We start from the raw sequence: 20,448 nt of genomic DNA, 5'->3' as shown, positions 1-20,448 counted from the left end.
ACAAGCTTTTGTTCACTCAGTCCTTGCAACATTCCTTGGCTGTACCCAAGGCTACCTTCAGCTCACAGCAAGAAGCTCAAGGCTCGGATATTTGCCCAGGATCACACACCTGGCGAGGTGCATCAGAATTTCCAACTCCAGGGCTCTCCAAGTCACAAGTCCTGCTGTCCCTTGGAAGCAGCCCATCTTACCCCAGGCTCTCATTTGCCATTTGGTGAGAGGAAAAGCTGGGGCAGCTGACCTGATGGTCTTTTCCAGCATCCTCATGCAAGGGGACTGTACCAAAGCAGCAGCAGCAACATGATCAAATGCTTTCAGGCCACGGAAGCACACTCTCCTGAGCCATGTGGCAGAAGCATTCTGTATTTAGGGTTCCAATGTATTTTTTCATTTTTGCTATTTCTTTCCAGAGTCCTCAGTACATTTCCTAATTAATCACTCCCACTTAATTTCCTAAAGCAATCACATTCTCCCCACAGGCAAGCAGCCCCGTCTCAGGCAGAGGCACACACACCAGCTGGCCCCTCAGCGACGTGGGAGTGTGTGAGCAGCCCTTGGATACAGCCCAGAGAACGGCACCGACGCAGGGAGCATACAGCCTGGGGAGCTACACTCGGAAGACACACAACTCCTCCTGGTGACACGCAGGCTTCCCGAGGAGCAGAAGGGACGCTGGGATTCAGTTCTCCAAGGAAATCCTAAGATGCGGATAATCTGGTGAGAATGCTTCAAGGTACCAGGAGGTTCTACCAGCCATTCTCTTACTGCAAGGCCTGATCACGTTAATGAAGCAGCAAGGCTTACATCCCACATCTTATCTTGCTGATTATTTGTTATGTGACTTTAGGGGGAGCCTCAACTGTCCCATCTTTAAAATGAGACCAGTAGTATAATGCACCGTTGTGTGATTTTAGGGCAACACAGTCTACAGAAGTCAGACATGCTAATATGGAATGAAGCTGGGCTGAGCAAAGGAAAAACAGCATGGTGTCACAGAGCTGCACAGTGTCGGAGTCACAGTAGGGAGTGAAAGGGTCTCTGGGTAGATACAGACATGCCTTGGGCCCGGAATGGTAGCCCAGTGGCTAAAATCCTTGCTTGGTATGCATGGGAATCCCATACAGGCGCTAGTTTGTATCCTGGCTGCTCCACTTCTGACCCAGCTCTCTGCTTGTGGCCTGGGAAAGCAGTCGAGGACAACCCAAAGCCCTAGGACCCCGCACTCATATAGGATACCCAGAAGAAGCTCCTGGCTCCTGGCTCCTGGCTTCTGGCTCATGGCTTTGGATCAGCTCAGCTCCAGCCATTGCGGCTACTTTAGGAGTGAACCCGCAGATGGAAAACATTTTTGTCTCTCCTCCTCTCTATAAATATAACTTTCTAAGAGAAATAAATAAATCATTTTTTTTAATGCAGAAATGCCTCAGAAAGTCAGTCAATTATTTCTATGGGGCCAAGCTGACCTTCTAGATTGCTAGAGTTTTCAATGTTTAAAAGTAACACTATAAATAGGCTTTTATATGTGTTCACCCAATCTCAAAAGTTTGGAAAGAAATTGACATTTAAGAAACATTTGAGTGAGCCAATATCATGTGAGCCAAGCATAACACAGTGGGTTTGGCCTACCAGCTACCAATTTGCAAACTCTGTCAACCTAAGTATTACAGTAACACAGTATAATATACAACGCCATTAGTCACATGCAGAACAATCAACTTTCAATAAAGGTAGCTCTTGTTGCTATTATAACTATTCTCTTTTGTGCCATTCACAGTCTCCATCTGTAACAACAGATATAAGTATGTCAGATTTGTGTTGAGCTGTGGAAATTTCTGAGGTTGTCACAGAGACCAACCACTGTGCACACACAGCATTTATGCTGCTTTATTAATTTAAACAAACATCCTTGAGATTGGGTAGTCAGTGTTTCTCACCCAGACATGATTTTTGTCCCCCAGGGCACCTCTGGCAATGTCTGGAAATATTCTGAGGTTGTTACCACACAGTGGTATTATTGGAATCTAGTTGCCAAATACATGATGATAAATAGGATCGTTGCCCACAAAACAAATACTACCCAAAATGTCAACAACACTAAGGCAGAGAAACATGGACTGGGCTAGCCAAAAGCTTCCTCTGGCATCCGGTTCACAGAAAGCTGTTTAGGAAGATAGAGGTATGAGCAGCTTTTATGGGATATTCAGGAATCCAGCAGGTGGGAGAACCAGCATCTATAATTACCTCCTCTTTGAGGCTCAAGGCCCTTCTTTCATTCTCCCTCCTACAGCCTCTTGTCATCACTGTCTTAACAACTGTCACATCAACACATTGCCTTCAGAAATAAAATCTGTTGCGCATGCACACTTTGGGAGATGAGCTCTAGGGAAACTGAGGCCTTGACGGATGAACTGCTTCAGCCAAGGTCACTCAGCAAGTTGCAGGGAAGACATGGAAGAGAATCCTCCCGGGCCTAGGTCCAAGCCTCTGAAGAAGACATTATTCCATTTTGCTGTTGCCATAGTAATTATAAATCAATTTTGTCTATTCATTAAAGCAAGTTATTCAATAGAATGTTCTCACAAAGCACTGTTGAACTTGCCCTAGTTATTCCATGGATGTGAAAGTAATCACATTTTTGTATATGCTATAATTCTGGCTACATTTACAATTGGCCTTCACCTCAAATGGGATAAATAAGCAAGGTTATGCTGCACTGTGGTTGTCATGCATTGCTATGGCTACTCCAAACAAAGGAACCGCTGGAAGCAAAGGCAAGTGATTCTGGTTCACCTTAAGAAAGGAAAGGAAAGAAGAGTGACTTGTACAAATCCTTCCACTTTGAGAAATGTTTCACATCTCGCATCTCATTTATCCCAATTTCCTCAAACACTGCTGCACATCAGAGACACCTGTGAGCTTTGTAAAATCCCAACATCCAACCAACAGCCTAAAATCATTAAGTCAGTCACTGGGGATGGGATATAGGCACCAGTAACCAGTACATCTCCCCGGGTGATTGCAATGTGCAGGCAAGTTTGAGAGCCAGGGCTTCAGGACTTATCCTTATTTTGCAATGATGTTGGCATCCTAAGGGGAAAATGAATTTGCCTAAAGGCACCCAGCTGGTAGATGGCAAAACTATGATCCAAACCCTGGCATACCTTTCTCCAAAGGTTGTGCATAATCTCTTTAACAATGTCACTTTTGCTGCAGAAGTTTGTTAGCCATGCCTGCCCATTTAGGCTTATTTGGCTGCAAGTTTCTGGACCTGAGGGAATAAAAGGAACTCTAGGAGGTTCCAAGGGACTTTTGAATTCAATCAAAACTCTTTCTCTAAATATGTGTTGATTGATTTAAGAGGCAGAAAGATAGACAAAGAGGACGTTCACGCATTGGTTCCTTGCCCCCAATTCCTGCAACAACAGGAACTGGGCGGAGCTGAAGCCAAAGGCTCAGAACTCAGCTCAGGTCTTCCTTCCAGTGGGACAAGGATGCAAACACCTGAACCCTCACCACCCACAACCCCCCACCCTGGATCTGGAGCCAGGAGCAAGTGCTGGGGATCTATTTATCAACCCAAGTTCTGTAATAGGGGATGTAGGCATTTTAACAGGGTCTTCAACTCTAGCATAAACTCACTAAAATAAGTATCTTAAGAATACATCTGGAAAAAAGGAAGACAGGCATGATCTAGTCCTTGTAAATGTGCTTAGAAGAATCAGAACACCACCATATCCATTGCATCCGTCCCTGTGCTCAAGATTCCAGGTCCAGGAAGGAAGAATCCAATCAACCCGACTTGGCTCATGAGTTAATCCCTTGATGAGAGATTCTGCAAGATCTCTGTCACAAATCCTCCAGACTACATCTCATGGGATGATATTCCAGCAACATAAGCAAGGCTGCATCTCGAATGACTGAATCCCAGACAGCTAAAGGCCAACAGCACTTTCCTAACCTGCTGGGATCTGAGCAGAGCGGGAAGGTGAGAGGCAGTCCCACAGGCACACAGTGAAACCCGCTGAACTCCCAGAAGCCTATGCAATAGCAATCACCAAGATGGAAGTTGGCTGTGGAATGATTTCCAAAATACTGTGAGTTTGTACATTTTTCTAAGGACAATGTCAAAGCCTCCCAGCAGAGTATCTACACTCAATACAAAAAGAATAAAAGAAAAGACAATATGGGGGCTTTGGGGGTCTCTTCAGGAAGAGCAATAGAAGCTATCAATGGTTCCTTACAGCCTCAGACCCCAGGGACACAGAACAACACTGCTCCCCAAAGAGGCACCAGCAAGAGCAGATCAACAGCAAGAACTACAGTACGCCCAGCTACATGTCAGTGAGATGGGAAACGGCCAGCGAAGGCAGGAGATATGTGGCGCTGAAAGTGATGGGATTTGAAACCAGTTCTGTCTGATTCAAGCTTTTGAGTGCTGACCACAGTGTTATACCATCTCCCAGTAACAATAATTTAATTTTTAAAAGATATTTATTCAACTTATTTGAAAGCCCAAGCTAGAGAGAGAGAGAGAGAAAAGAAAGAAAGAAAGAAAGAAAGAAAGAAAGAAAGAAAGAAAGAAAGAAAGAAAGATAGATAGATAGATAGATAGATAGATAGATAGATAGATAGATCTTTAATCCCCAGATGGCTGTGATGGCCAGAACTGGGCCAGGCCACAGCCAGAAGCCAAGAGCTGGGGTCTTCTTCTAGGTCTCCCACATAGTGGTAGGTGCCCAAATAATTAGATCATCTTTCACTTTTCCAAGGTGCATTAGCAGACATCTGAATCAAAAGTGGAATGGGGGCCCAGTGCAATAGCCTAGCGGATAAAAGTCCTCACCTTGCAAGTGCTGGGATCTCATATGGGTGCTGGTTCCAATCCTGGCAACCTTGCTTCCATCCAGCCACCTGCTTGTGGTCTGAAAAGCAGTGGAGGACAGCCCAACGCCTTGGGACCCTGTACCTGCTTGGGAGACCCAGAAGCAGCTCCGGGCTCCTGGCTTCTGATTGGCTCAGCTCCAGCCATTGCAGCCATTTGGGAAGTGGGTCAGCGGACAGAAGATCTTCCTCCCTGTCTCTCCTCCTTCCTGTATATCTGACTTTCCAATATAAATAAAATAAATCTTTTAAATAAGTAGAACACCCAGTATAGAACCAGTGCCTGTGCAAATGTCAGCATCACAGGCAGCTCTACCCACGGCACCACAACATCCACCCTCGGTCATTTAGGCTGAATGCCAACTGTGCATTGAGTATTTGGTATATAGTCTCCCAAACTCTTTTCTTTGAATGCTCATTTCTAAACATTCATTTTAAAAAGTTTGCTACACTCATCTGCTTAAAAAGCAAAACAACAGAGAGGCAATGACAAAGAGAGAAGAAGTATATTTCATTCACTGGTTAACTGCCCGGTAGTCTGCAACAGCTGGAGTGGGATGAGGCTGAAGTCAGGAGCTCTGAGCCCTGCTGGGACAGGTCTCCCATACGGGTGGCAGGAGCCCAAGTTCTTAAACCCTAACCTGCCACCTCCCAGAATACATCAGCAGAAAGGTCAACTGCAAGTGCAAAAATCAGGCTGTGAGCCAGGCATGGAACTAGGCATCTGAAGCAACAGCTTAATTTGCAGTGCCCCAAACAGCCACCCCCGTATCCCATATTCTTCTGATAATTCTTATCTCCATGGCTGTTGTTGTTTGTTTGTCTGTTTTGCTTTTATGAAAGGCAAGGAATTTGCAGAAGGACACATTTTGAAGCTGGATATTCAAATCCACATATCTGACCACGAAGCTTAAGGTTTTTCTACCAAATCTGCCTCCTATCCAATCCAATATCATTTTTGAAAAGCAATGTGTTGACTATGTCATATTTTTACATGCATTACACCACAGTTCTTTAAAAAAAGTGCACAGTTCTATCCTCAAGAATTTAATCTCATGATGAGATTTAATCCCACAGTACAGAAAATAATACCAATAATTATAAGGCCAAGGAGATCGTCAAACATCATTGCAATTCCTCAGAGATCTCTTCCTTGGAGAGAAGATCCTGACCCTTGGACTAGCTTGTACAGAGTGTCGCACAAGGGACACTGTGCTGTGGCTAGCTCATGAAAGTCCCCCAACGTCTGAGCTGCTCAGGAAGTTTCACACACCTCTTCTTGGCAGTCTACTCTGCCAAAGGCACCACACTGTGAGAAGGTTCAAGCCACAGGAAGAAGTCACACGGGACGGGGGTGGGCAGGCACTCTGGTCAACTGTCCAGTGGAGCCACCCTTCCAGTGATCCCAGCCCACACACCAGCCAGGGAAGTGACCAGCTTGCAGGTGACTCCAGCACTCAACCATTCAAGTCTCCCCTGGTCATGCAAGGCTTTGCAGCCACTTCCTCACACATGATGGAGCCGGGAGAATCTGTCCTTCCCAACCTGTGTCCTCTTAGACAAGAGAGCCACGAAGCAAAATCAAACTGCCGTTGCCTTTGCACGCCAAGTTTTGAGGTGACTTGTTCAGCAGCCAAAGGTAGCCAAAATAACAACTCTTTGAATGGCTTTTTAATGTCGGGGACAGTCCTGTAAACCTAACATGCATTCCTTCCTCTTATCCTCCCAGCATCCCAACAACGCAACACCCTCTAGATGGCTTAGCTGGTGATGGCACTGCAGCCCAGGTCACACTAACTCCAGCCACCCTCTGTACCGCCCCCCACCCCCTCTCCCCGCTCTGCTTTACAAGAAGGAAAATTATGTCTTTGTAGAAAACTTACCCAGCTCCAAGCTGATCAGTTTTAAGAAACACTGACTGCTATTTTTGAAACGAAATGTCTTTTTTCTTTCTTAATTTCAGAAGGCTTACTGTGGAGCTGAGCTAATTATTTCAGCCTTAATCAAGGACCAGTCCCTCCCTGAAGCAGCTGTCCTGGCCTCTCTTTCGCCTCCAGAGACTCTCTTGGGTTAGCTGGATATTGGCTCAGGCCTAAACCCCAAATCCCAGGCCCCCAACCCCCAGAAGTGAGGATGCATGGGGCTTCAAGGATCCTTGGAGATCTTCCAGTCTAGTCCTCCTCAAAGAGGAAACTGAGGCCCAGAGAGGTCAAGTGACTTGTCCAAGGTCACACAGTGCGTCAGAGGCACAGCCAGGTCTCCAAATTCCCAGGCAAGCATTCTTTCCACTCCGCCATGCTGCAGTTACTAAAAATTCCCCCGAGCCACCTCCCTCAGCCTTCCTCTTAAAGCTGTTTCCCCCTCCCCACAAAACTACACACAGCCACATTTGGCAAGAGGTGCTATCAGCTCTGCTCTGCTCATGAAACGCTGTTTTCCGACGAGGCCTCTTTGTTCGTTAGCAACCAAGACAAAGAGATCCGTGGCTCAGTCTTCCTGGAAGGGAATGTTTCTTGTTTGAAGGGCGGGACAAGAGCTTCCTGGCTGAATTTTACTCCAATCAGCATGCAGCTCTAGTCAGGAATGAACACAGAACAGATTTAGGGCTTTGCAGAATTTCTAGAATATACAAGGAGGGAGTGTAGCAAGGGAGAAGCCTATGGGACATGTTTCAAGAAGTATGAGACGGCATGCCTACACGGAGTCACCAGGGCAGATAGGATACCATCTTGTGGTGTGAAGTAATGAGAAGGGCTGCAGGTGGGGAACTGAGTCACCCCGGGCTACCGAGAAGCAAGGAGCCACCCCTCCTTTCCAGGACTCCTCTCCTTCCCCCACCCTCTTCCTCATCTGGAATCTTTCCTCTCTAGATCCTAAACAAGCTAGAGCTTTGGTGCTGAGAGCCCTCAGGGCTTGAGCCACGGTCCCCAATTCTCCACTTGGCACCTCTCCTTCTGGTTCTCACATTCTCTTCAGTGGACTTGGTCCCTCTACTACCACCCCTGCTCTGCACCCTCAGCCCTGCCCCCACTTCCCAGGTGGGCATAGGGCTTCCTCCCATTTCAGTCATAATGACTCAGGAGCCAAATCTGTGAATGAAGCTGAGACAAAGGCAAAACAGACTACTCAGGAGCGTGATCAGTCCCAGAAAGCTGGGGTCACCTGCTATTACATCTCGAAGGTACCATTCAAGGTGAGTTGGAGGGGCGATGGGGTGGGGATGGTTAAACCAGATGAACTGCAAAGCTACTTCAAAAACCTGGAAAGCTCTTAGCCAGGGAAGGAAATGAGAGGCGGAAGGAACAGAACCAAGTCCAGTGGCAGACATTCAGATCTAGTAAACTGGCAGCAGATGGAAGGGAAAGGGATGGCTTGTAGGAAGAGGGGATGGCATAGAATGTGTTTCTCAGGGCTGTTGCAAAGTCACAGTCCTGCATTCCAGAGAACCAGGTGGATATTGCCAAGAGTTACCCAACATACTCACTTCCTAGGTCTCCATGCATCAGGCAGGATCTCAAAAAAAAAAAAAAAAAAAAAGAGAAAAGAAAAGAAAAAAGAAAAAAAGGTACCTCCATTTCCAAAGGAAATGTTGTCAGACCCTTGTCTCCAGCAAAGAGTCTTCTCCATGATCCACTCTTAGACAACCTGTCCTAAGGACACGTTTCATCCTGGAGGCCCCAACTCCCTTGCTTTCTCCCGGGAAAAGCCCCTTCCTACTTCATTAAACCACAAAGAGGAATCAGGGAATTACCACCTCCAGAAAACAGCATCATTCCCATGGTTCAGTTACAGTGCAGCAAGGGCGGGTGGGACGGGGCCGCTGGCCTCCCCAAGGAGGTCCTTGTACCTCCTCCTGGACTCGGACGCCACTGCACTGTGTGTCGATGTTTATGAAATGCTTCTCAAATAAGGTCAGTGTTCTATGCAGAGTTGGGACTCTAATAAAATGCAGAACTTGTGCTGTTTGCCAGCTAGCTGTGGAGGCATACTTGAATGCTTCTTGGATACAATTGTTTTCAGATTAATATTTTCCCCATGAGTTTTTTTTTTTAAATTCCACTTGTACTATTTTTTATGACATGTGAGGTTTTTCTAGACATTTGTGCCCACTGTGAGGGCTGAGTGAAACGTGTTTTCATCTCTGATTTCTGAAGGCTTAATGCTAGTTCCTCTACAGTTCTAGCATTTTCCTTATTTCCATCAATCTCCCTTCTGAACCTAGCATAGAAGCCTTAGCCTTGTCAGTTATCTGACAGGGAGGGACAGTAATTCTGATTTTCATATTATTTTGAGCTGTTATAGTTATGAGGACATTTCACTTGCTTTATTCATTGTGGTAGACATGGAAAGAATAGCTCCTTTAAATAACTTCATTCCTCATGGATTCCCTTATTTGGCAGACACTGTCACTTATTAATTACCCGAAGAGACAAAAAGTCCCCCAAACTCCACATGACTGGGTTATGAACATGGCTTGCATGTGGCTACACAGCATCTGTAAAAGATGTATCTTGTTATGTGACAAAGAACACTGCAGTGAGAGTTCAAAGACATGAATAACTCTAAGAAAAGCTTTTCAGGGCCCTAAAATATGCTAAAATATATCCTGATCCTTTCCCAGAGACATGGCTTTGTGGAGAGAGATCAGTCATTGGGCTAAGCTCACAAAGGCATTCACGTAAGCACTGAGTTTAGGAGGCATTTCAAAACATCAGAACCCATGGAAATCTCACACTTAAAGCAAAACAAACCAGCAAACAAACAAAATATCCAATTATAGAGGGCCATGAATGTGAAGACCATGGCTGCTTCTAGGACAGAGCCGCAAGTTAGTTGTTGATTTTCGGGTTTCCAAGGAAGATCCAAGCCATGAAGATGCTCTTGAAGTTCAGAATCAGGACGTAGGACTCAAAAACAGTGACAGTCCCAAGTCACAACCAAACAGAGCAAGAAGCCAACCTTGTAGGGTTAAGACAGGAGCCAGGAAAAGCTCAGGATCAAGATGCTGTGATGTTCATTTTAAGGTTACCAACGCTAGAAGAGACCCATGGTTAAGACCAAGCGCAAACAAGCATCCAATCAATGAGATTGGTGCTGCCATGTACAGAGGTTTGGGGGAATGTGTGGCCTCAGTCTTCTACCCCTCATTGTCTATCACATCTGCTCCCGTAACTACTCAAGTAAATCTGCCTCATGCCAATCCACACCCAAGATGGTAAGGTGAATTATTTTTTTTTAAAAGATTTATCCATTTTCATTGGAAAGGCAGATATACAGAGAGGAAGATCTTCCATTTCCAGGTGACAGCAATGGCCGGAGCTGAGCCAATCCGAAGCCAGGAGCCAGGAACTTCCTCCAGGTCTCCCATGTGGGTGCAGGGTCCCAAGGGTTTGGGCTGTCCTCCACTGCTTTCCTAGGCCACAAACAGGGAGCTGGATGGGAAGCGGGGCCTCTGGGATTAGAATCAGTGCCCATATGGGATCCAGGTGTGTCCAAGGCAAGAACTTTAGCCACTAGGCCACTGTGCTGGGCCAAAATGAATTATTTTGTTCACAAACCCAAAGCTACCTGAACTCTGTTATAGAGAAAACGTCCCAATTCCCCCAGGCTAAAATAGTTCCTAAGAGAGAATGACACACAGACATATCCATGTAGCCCTGACAATACTCCACATCGCATGATGTTGGGACTTCTAAGACCCACCTAACAGGATGAGGATGTAGTTAAAGTCATGATGAGAAGTTCCAGGAGAAACCCAGAAAGCTTAGAGAACATTCAGCAAACTGAAGAATTAGCATTGAAAGGAAGTTATTCCAGAGAGAACAGAAAACAATGGAACCCTAGAGCAAAAATGTGCTTTAGGTCAATGAGACCTCAAGATTTTTATCCACCTCAGCCAGAAAGAATAGGACAATAATGAAATTCAAGCCCAGATCACAGGAATACATTGGAAAAGGCAGTCACCACTCTGCTGATTATATTGACAGCTTGGCTAAAGATCCAGAGGGCAAGCTCACTAAAATGGCAGTGAAAATAAATAGTAGAAGATGGAGAAAGGAGTACTTCATTTGCTAGAAGAGGAAATCAAAATAGAAAGTGTTCCTGAAAAGCTGATGAAATGGAACGATTTGCCAAAACTTAATTAGGACAAATACAAAGTGTTTCACTTAGACTCCACAAGCTTCACCTCCAGGGATGGGGAAGAGCAAGATAACTGTGAGGAAGGCCCAGGATATGGGGAAGACAGGAGGTGAACCAGATCAGCTGAGCCAGCGAGGGGCACAGCTGGCTCACCAAAAGGCATCTGGCCAAATAAGATAGTGAGGAGGTTTCCGCCTAACACACACTGAGAGTTCCTAGTTCAAAAATCCCAAATCTAAAACACTCCAAAATTCAAAACATTTTGAGTGCCTATGTGACACCTCTTCTAGAAAATTCCATGCTGTTAAACCGTTTCACAGAAAGCTGGCACAGTGGCTGCATAAGCTAATCCTTAGCTTGTAGTGCAGACATTCCATACAGGCGCTGAGCTGAGCCCTGGCTGCTCCACTTCTGATCCATCACCCTGCCTATGGCCTGGGTGGCCATATGGTGGAGGGTGGATCCAAGTCCTTAAGCCCCTGAATCCATGTGGGAAACCTGGAGAAGCTCCAGGTTCCTTATTTCAAATCAAGTCAGCTCTGGGCACTGTGGCCATTTGAGGAGTAAACCAGCATCTCTTTTTCCCTCTCCTTCTCTATAAAATCTGCCTTTCAAATAAAAATAAATAAACATTTCAGGGAAAAAAAACCTGTTTCATGCACAAAATTATTTAGAATAAATTAGGTTCATGTCATATGTTGAAGGAGTATGTGAAAAATGATTACGTGTTTAGATTTGGGCCTTATCTCCAAGAAAGCTCATTATATATATGCAAATATTAAGAAGAAATCTGTAATTGCAAACCCTGTAGTCTCAAGCATTTTGGGCAAGGGCCACTGAACCTTAGGAATTATGCATAGAACAGATCCAGGAATGGGAATTTGGGCCTATGCCCCAACACCAGCACATACAGGATGATTTATAATAATTAGAAAGATTGACAGAAGAATAGAGAAGCCTTGAGTGGTAACAAACACAAGGGCAATAAGGTTGTTGAAAATGTGTCCTTTGTTAAAAAATTTTAGAAAGGATTACATCTGCTCTTTAAAACAACAATTGACACAGGGCGTGTTGAACCCCCAACCAAGGAAAAATGTCCCATCAGGATAGCTGTTTGCTGTTCTAAGTAAACTGCTCTGGGGAGAAGTGAATGCTTCAACACTAGATGCCACTGAGCAAAGAAGTTGATCACTTCTGCCTCAATGAGGCTGGTGGCCAACAAAGGCTCTCCTGGCTCCCTTCCAACCCTGAAAAGTCTTTATTTTCCAAGTCAGTCCTCACTCCAATGAGAAGAGTTCTGATAACAACGATGACAGGGAAGTATGTGGAGGGTGCACCACACTCCAGGCAGCCTAGGTGAGTTATCACCGTAACTCCCACATCCCAGGAGACTGCACAGTCTAGCTTGATTATTTCTGTCTTATTGAGGCAGCCACTGGGGTCACCCAGCTCCTGGGTGGTGGAACCATTATCTATGCCTTGCCTGGCTCGGTGGTCCACACCTTATCTATCTCCTCTCTACCCAATATGGAGGTCTTAAGACCACACTTTCCTTTCCCAGTCCTTCCCAGTTGTAAGTGCGACACAGCCAACCCAATCAGCAAGACCACAAGCATGAAGGAGACACTACAGCCATGAGCAGCCCAGTAACAACATCTACAAAACACAACCCTGGTTTGCAGAGCAGGGCCACAGAGGCACCTGGGAGTTGCTTCTCACCTGGGAAAGGCTGATGTAGATTTAAGAATGGGCATTGCGAATAAGAGCGAGCCTAGGAAAGTTGGCATCAGTGCCATACAGCCAGGGCTGTCTCGCCATTCCTGACAAGCTTTCAGGGAAAGCCTGTCTCCATTCCCTCCTTGCTTTCAGTCTCTTTTCAGCAGTTCTAAAAAGGGTTAAGACCACCTTACATAAGGAGGGTGGAGCTTGCTAGTAAATACAGCTGTTTCAAGTAAAAGCAGTAACAGAGACAGGCAGACACTGGAAGTCAGTAAGAAGAGATATTTAGAGGCAGATAGAAGGAATGAGCACTGAAAGAAAAAATACAGGCCAAAAATGCTCCATGAAAATCTAACCCCCTCCCTACCACCACCACCACACACACACACAAAAAAAAAAAACCAAAAACACCCTCAAAAAACAAATAAATAAAATGCATTCCTTATTTAAAGAGACCACAAAGCAACATGCCCATGGAAAAGATATAAAGCACTTCAACCATAATCCCTTTTTATGGAACAGAGACCAGCCTGGACTCAGCGGCCAGCCAGGGACAGGGCAGAGAGGAGTGGTGGGAGGTGGGGCTGGGGCAAGCGGGTGTTGGGCACTGCTGAGCTGAATTGTCAGGGATTTCATTCTGGACACCTGGGAAGTGGGGTAGGAGGTGCGAATGTAGAGCAAGCATTGAAACCTCCCGGCTGGATGGGGTCTAAAGTAAACAAATGGGAATAACAGCTTTGTCCCCTTGCCTTCGCTATTTGTGAAGGGCTCCAGTGTGCCAGGTACTGAGTCCAGCCCTTCCTGACCATCGCTTCTCCCAGCTCGCCCAAACAGGTGCTTTTCTGGTGCATCGCTTGCAGTTGGGGAATGGTAGTTGGGCAGTGGCAGCAATGACCCCAAGGACACATTACACGGATGGCTTCCAGCTACATTCACAGCAGCCTCCTATGATTATCACCCTCTTTTACAGGTGTGGGAAATGAGGTACCTCAGGATTAAGCAGGCAGCAGCCCACAGCAATGGAGTAGTAGCACACCCAGAGAGCCACAGCCAGAGACAAGAGAGCTGGAATTCAAACCCAGAGCTGCCCTTGCCCAGAGGCCCATGCCCATGCCTCAGTGAACCAGGGCTGAGATGCCCTCTCACCACAGCCCACTTGAAAGCAAAGGATCTCAAGGCCTGACACATCATTCACTTCTGGCTTCCTGGGCGGGAAAAAGCCCAGTGACAACAAACAAAAAAGGAGAGAAATCACGACTGAAATGGTCAAACTGCAAAAAACATCAGAAGACCCAGATGATGGGCAAAAGGCAAAACTTCACAATGATCCTACAAATACGTATCAATTATTGCAAGAAGAGCAGCAATCAAAAACCACAGAGAGCTCAGGAGGACGCTGATGAGCTCCTGATTAGAAAGTCCCATGGTAGAAGCTTTCGGGGTTTCCAGCTCTTTTCATGGGCATGTGCACAGTAGGAGTTTTGCAAGGTTGCTAAGCAACGCCTGACAACCAGATTTCAGAGCAGATCACTCAATAGGAGTCTTTCACAACTGTAGTAAGGCAATAATTTTAGTTCATGAAATCCAAATTTTAGATACCTTTAATAACTCGTTTAAGAGGTTGCCAGTTAAATTGCCCTTAGCCAGACATCAAAATGTAAATCTGTAATTGCTTATCTTTCACTTGCAAGAACCACACAAAGATGTGTATTTATGAGGCTTGTTAGTCCTTTATGCAACTTGTATTTGTTGAAAACATACTATGTGCATGACACTATTCTAAGCCTTGGGCAAGACATTCTAGATGCTCAGCAAGGAAGCATATATGAAAAAAAAAAAAAACCCACTAAGTCTTCACTGCAATTAAACTGTCAGAATGATAAGGCTCAGAGAAGTAAAGCAATCTGTTTGGAGTTGCACAGCACCTGGAAGGCGGGTATACCATCAAAGCATTCCGTGGAGTCTCTGGGAGAGCCCTGAGCTTCCCCGAGAGGCCACCTCACCATAGTTGGTCCACAGAGGTGCCACGACCCACCAGCTTGCTCCGGTCCTCTGGACTGGCCCTGAGGGCTGAGCACGCCAGGATACAGGGCTTGGTGGTTGAGCATCTTGGAAAATCTCCCACTTGACCTCAGGACCTCTGTGGTCCAGCGAGGGAAGGCCTATGACATGGTGTCGGTTTTTATTGGACCCAACCACCGGCGAAGCCTGCCGTCATCTGGAGTGATGGAGAAAATTAAGTTACCACATTCTCACATTTCAGCCTCTCGCCCGTTTTCCTGCGCAAACAGGAAATGTTTATTTAAATACAGCAGTCTCCAGCATGTTCTGGAGCCAAGCAAAAAACCAAAGATGTCCATCCTGGACCCACCCCCCTTGGCTATTGAGGCCACCATGTCGCCATGGGTGACAAGTGGGCCCACATCTGCCTCCATGCTGGATGGCGACAAGAGGCCCCTGGTAAGAGTTTATTTTCGTCAGCCGCCTCTTCCAGGCTGAGGTTGTGGCTGAAGAGGAATTACATCTGGGGGCTCCTTTTGTGCTCAGAAGGGTAAATGCAACATCTGTTTACTCTGTGCTCCATGGTAAATGTTTTGTTTCAGGCAGCGCCATTCACTTCCTCTCCTCTTGGCCTCTATCTCTGAGGCATGGATAATAAATCACACTGAATTCTGCTCAGCGTTTATTTAGCTTTCTTGTGGGTGTCACCTCATCATGGAGTTGTGGGGGGGCTAGGGGTGTCTGTCGGTAGTTTATAAAAGTCTGTGTTTTTTTTTCTTTTCTTTTGCTTTTTTTCTGGGCGAAGTGCTAACATAATGGGGAAGAATTCAGAACATAAAACCTCTGGTTCTGACACCAGCTTCAAGACTACAACTGAGGTCCCATTCCAGGCCCGAAGCAAAATTCAAATGGTGCCCACATGACCTGTACTTGGGTTCTTCCCCATGTTCTACTACAAGGTTTCATAAATTTAAAACATCCAGGGAAACAGTGACACACGTACCATGTGTGTACGTATGCACACACACATGCAGACATGCCTCTGTAACCTGTTCTCTGGGAGAGCCAGTCACAGCAATGGCAGATGGAGAACACATTTCTTCCTCGTTTTTTAAAACCCGTGCTCAACACACACCAGATCAGACAACCAAGTTCTAGAATTGGACAGTGGTGTCAACAAAACGTGTGCCCCTAACACAGGATTCCCAGGGACATGGAAAGGACTCCGTGGAGGAAGCTCCCTCCTTCCAGCAGCCTTTGCTTACATTCTTCAAGTGGAAGCGCTGGCTTCCTGCTGCATGTGCAGAGATGTGCTATATGGTCCTGGAATGCAGCAAAGGTTCAAGCCTTGGTGGTGGAATGAATGAAGGGAAGAATGAATGGAAACTTCCTCAAGATAGCCTCAGTGTGTCACAGAAATGCCAAAGCCTACCACCCCCTGCCAAGAGCCTGCAGAACTGAAATGCAACATCAGAGCTAAGAGAGGAGGGACAGGGAGTAGGGTGGTGAAGGACGGTTGGTGCGCTGCCCTTAAACCCTGCAGTGACCCTGACCCAAAAGGCCACCTCGCACTTTCAAGGAGGAAGGAGACTGGAATGAGCAGCTTTGGCAGGCACAAGCCCCCAGGACAGCCCAGCCAAAGTGGCACCAGCGCCCAGCCCCAAGGCGGATGAGACACAGACATTTCAAAGCAGCTCCTTACCCTGCCAATGCCTGTCAGTGACCATGACCGCGACAGTGGAACCACGAGGAGGCACAGGACTCCCAGCTCCACCCAGCTGCCCCAGTTGTACAACAGATGACATTTCCTAAGCTGCCTGGGTCTCCTGAGGGAGGTAGCTGCCTGTCACAGGGGCCACAGGGTGGTGCCCCCAGCCTTCACAAACTCCCCCACAGACCAGGGAGAGAAGGACCCACTCTCCTTTATTTCCCAAACATGCAACATAATTTTTTTGTTTGTTTGTTTTGGGTTGATCAGAGACAAGCAGGTTTGAGAACTCGGGGTGGGAGAACTTGTGCCAAAGGGAGCTGAATGTGCACACAGTACACCAACACAGCTTGTTCTGAGATCCAACCTGGTCAGAACCCTCTTGGGACCTCTGCCTGAATCAATCCAGCAAAGATTTTCAACAGAATGGTAGGGACACGTGCACATGGCAGGCAGACAGGCTTGGATTCAAACTTGTAACAAGTTACACGACCTCATCTGCAGAATGGAGTAACAGGTATTGGAACTAATGGGAGTGTTGTAGAGAGGCGAAAGATAACACATACGCAAATCAAGGCACGAAAAGGGCTCATTAAACCTGAGCTCCAGTGATTATTTCACGAGCTCACGTGGCTGGCATGAATGTGAAGAGGGGAACTTAGTCTGCAAGTTATAGTTAAATGAGTGTTTGGTGGAAACTGTTTGAATTACAGTATGGAAATCTGTTGCCAGCCCTTCTATTGCCCACAGCTTGTGTGTTTCCCTGGACAAGTCCTTTCACATATCCCAGTCTGGCTTTCTACGTGTGAGCTGCAAACTGTGTTTCTCCAGGACTGCACAATGCATCCCAACAGAATCAGTGCACTTAGGAGGGACGACATGTGCCGAAAAGAAAGCACCAGGGATGCGGGAGGTGATTCTATCGCATCTCCACCCAGAGCAACACAAAGACCAAGCAGAAGGAGGTAGCACGCTAGCAGGTTACCGAGCAGGCTCAGAACTGTCCACCTCAGTGCAACTCTTTCAGCCTCAAGCCAGGGCTGAGGAACGGGCCATCAAGCACCTGCACCTTGAGACCAGGTTGAAGGGGACGGAGGGGAGCAGACTGAAGGAGTGAACCCCAGCAGAGCAAGCCCTGATGCCTTCCCGGGCAGGCGGGACTCTCCAGCTCTTCACCTGGTTTCCCTCCCTCCTTCCCATCCTCACAGGATCATGAGGAGCCCACCCTGGAGTCCAAGTTTTGCATTTGGTCCGAGGATCAAAATGATAAATGTTTCCAAAACGTTGACATATGAAAAGTAAATATTTGATTGCACAATTGAGGTTAAAACGAGGGTCAATCCACACCACTCTCCAGTGCCTTCGCACTCACTGCCAAGCCCAGGAACCGAGGCTGAGTGCGGTTTGTAAGATTATAGCGCTCGGTCTCATTTAAAGGGCTGTCAGCATTTCCATTCTCCGGCCCGTTTGGGGAGGCATTTATAACAGAGTCATAAAAAAATTCACCCCGGCTGCAACTTGGCATCTCCCAGGCTGCACTCCCGGCAGGGTGAGCACCCACTCCCAGTCTGTCCAGGTCCTCAGAAGTTACACCTTCACGCATTCAACTTTCCTCGCCAGGGGCAGCCCCCAGGACTGCAGTTGCCTCCGGAACTGGTTTCCCAAGGGGTCCCAGTTTCAGGGCCTCTCTCTTTGCGCCCCGATGGCCCCATCACTCTGCCGCTTTCCTCGTTCCCCCCTTCCTCCCTTTCAACAAGGGAAGATCTTTTGCCCCTACTCTAAAAACCCCCAGGCTGCAGTGCTCTCTGGTCCCCTCCTGCCCGCTTTTGCCTCGGAAGCTGTCAGCGGGCCCTGCATGTGGAGCCCTCACCCCCTGGAGAAGCAGGGCATCTGCCCGTCGCGGGTGGGGCGGGGGCGAGGGCTTCCTGACTTCGCTCTCTAGACCTGCCCAAAACCACAGACCCCTGACCTGACCCAGAGAGCCAGGGATCCCATCGGGCAGGGGCTGAGACCAGAGACTGCATCCAGCACGCACTAGGAGAGAGGAAGCCTCTGGCGCCTGGGGGCCTCCCTGCAGGACCCAGGTGGGTGGCCCGCGTGGGGCGGGGCTGGGCGGGGCAGGACGATGGGGGTACTCACAGGCGCTCGGCGTTGCGGGGGATGCCCCGGGGAACCGCCCGGAGGCCCAGCCCGTGGCAGTCCACGCTGGCGGCTGAGCAGGTACACTTGGTGGGGCAGGCGGCAGCGGGGGGCCCGCTCAGGACGCTCGCCAGCGCCAAGGCCAGCGCCAGGCGGGCGCGCACGGCGGCGCCGGCCCCTGTCCGCCCGGGGGCCATGGTGTGCAGGGGCCCGCGCCTGGAGAAGGCTGGCGCGGCGGGGCAAGGCGCGTGGAGCCCGAGGAGGCGCGCGGAGAGCGCGGGCGGCCTGGGGAGCGGGCGGCGGAGTTGGCGCGGAGGAGGGGCGAGCTCGGCGCTCAGGCGCACGGGGCGCGGGCGGAGCGGGGCGCGCCGGGCGGCGGCGGCGGCAGCAACAGCAGCTCCATCGGCGGGGCTGACGCTGCCCCGCTGCGCATCTCTCGGAGCGCCCAGGTGCCAAGCGGCCCCTGGCCTCGTCGGCCCACCGCCCGGGTTGCGGGCTGGGGCGAGCACCTGAGGTGAACGCTGTGGGGCGCGGCGCCCGGGGAGGGTCGGCTTGGGGGCTGCGCTCTAGAGCGCGGCGGCAGCGGCTGCGGCTGGGGCACGGGGCGGCCGGGTGAGCTGGCCGGCACTCGCTCTCTCCATTCACTGAGCAGGGCAGACACCGGAGACGCGGGGCCCAGCCCTCTCCCGCCCCCCAAAACCGCCAGCTCCGCCTCCCATTGGCTGCGCAGCGCGTCGTGTCGACTAAGTTGGGAACTTTGCTGGAGCGACCGCGAGCCGGAGGGAGGAGGCGGCGGAGGAGGACGACGGAAAGCCCCGAAGACAGGGGGCTCGGCCCGCAGGGTCCCTTCTAGAATAAAGCCCTTGGAACTCACTCCCTCCGTCTGAGCCACGAACCAAGAATGCCTGGGGTTCCTTTGGTGTTTTTCAGCTCCGGCACCAGGCTGGGCACGCCGCTGAGCCTTGCCTTCTGCCCCTACACTGGCTCGCCAGGGGGCGTCTGAGTTAACGCCCCCGTTTGAGAGAGTAAAAACCCCAAAACTCAGAGAAGCCCCGCGATTTGCCCTAGATCACACAGCTCTGACAGCCACCGAATGTGGGCACTTTCACCCACTCACCGCCTTTCGTTCTCTTGGCAAAGATCTACAACTGCTTGCTTGAGGAGCTGCATAATTCAGAGAAACCCCTCCTGCAGTGAGATGGTTGGGGTCCCTGCAGGCAAACCCGGACCGGCCCCCACCGATTGAGGATGGGGCCTTGGGCTCTGGGTGGACAGCACCGTGTCCAGAGTCCCTGAGCTGCCACCCCCTGGCTTGGTGCCTGTGAGCCCGTCTGAACACCTGGGAGCCTTCATTCCCTTTAATTCAAGGCCCACCGCCCTGCCAGGACCCATCGCCCAGGGTTGTTTGGAGAATGTGTTTTTCCAAAACAGTGCTTCGCATGCGAAGCATCCCATCAGCCCCCAAGCCTTCCATCTCCAGTACCCGCTCTCAATTGGCCAGGTCTGAGCTTTTCCAGATGCCAGTGGGGAGGGGCAGCCAGAGGCTCCATAAATACTTGCAGGGCTGGTGTGTGTGTGTGTGTGTGTGTGTGTTCGTGTGTGTTCGAAGGGAAAGAGCAGGAGCCCCAGGGAGGCTTTCCAAGACTTCCGCCACATCTACTTACATTGAGAAGGTCTGCAGGAAACCTATATATAGGCACAGTCACACACACTCACCTCTGTCCATGTCACACATACACAGCCACACACGCTCAGCCGTTCATTCCACACATATACAAGTTCACACACTCACCCATGTTCGAGTCACGCACACACGGCCACACACGCTCACCTGTGCTTGTGTCACACATACACAGCCA

The 20,448-nt window shown here is 48.9% G+C and overlaps 1 protein-coding gene across 2 annotated transcripts in view; it reads right to left on the bottom strand.

The window, feature by feature from the left end:
- SLIT3 (slit guidance ligand 3) overlaps nt 1-19,225 on the bottom strand; it is a 586,046-nt gene extending 566,821 nt beyond the window's left edge. The window contains exon 1 of one of the 2 annotated variants that reach the window (XM_040983330.1): nt 18,590-19,225. In XM_040983330.1, coding sequence (XP_040839264.1) covers nt 18,590-18,786 — 197 coding nt within the window. In that variant the 5' untranslated portion in view covers nt 18,787-19,225. The remainder of the gene's footprint in view (nt 1-18,589) is intronic. The other variant, XM_040983243.1, reaches the window with a different exon arrangement.
- Between the last annotated feature and the right edge of the window lie 1,223 nt (nt 19,226-20,448).

The sequence above is a fragment of the Ochotona curzoniae genome, unplaced genomic scaffold (assembly GCF_017591425.1).
Source record: "Ochotona curzoniae isolate NIBS_2020 unplaced genomic scaffold, NIBS_Ocur_1.0 contig_1, whole genome shotgun sequence".
NCBI lineage: Eukaryota > Metazoa > Chordata > Mammalia > Lagomorpha > Ochotonidae > Ochotona > Ochotona curzoniae.
This window is presented reverse-complemented; position numbering and strand designations above follow the sequence as displayed.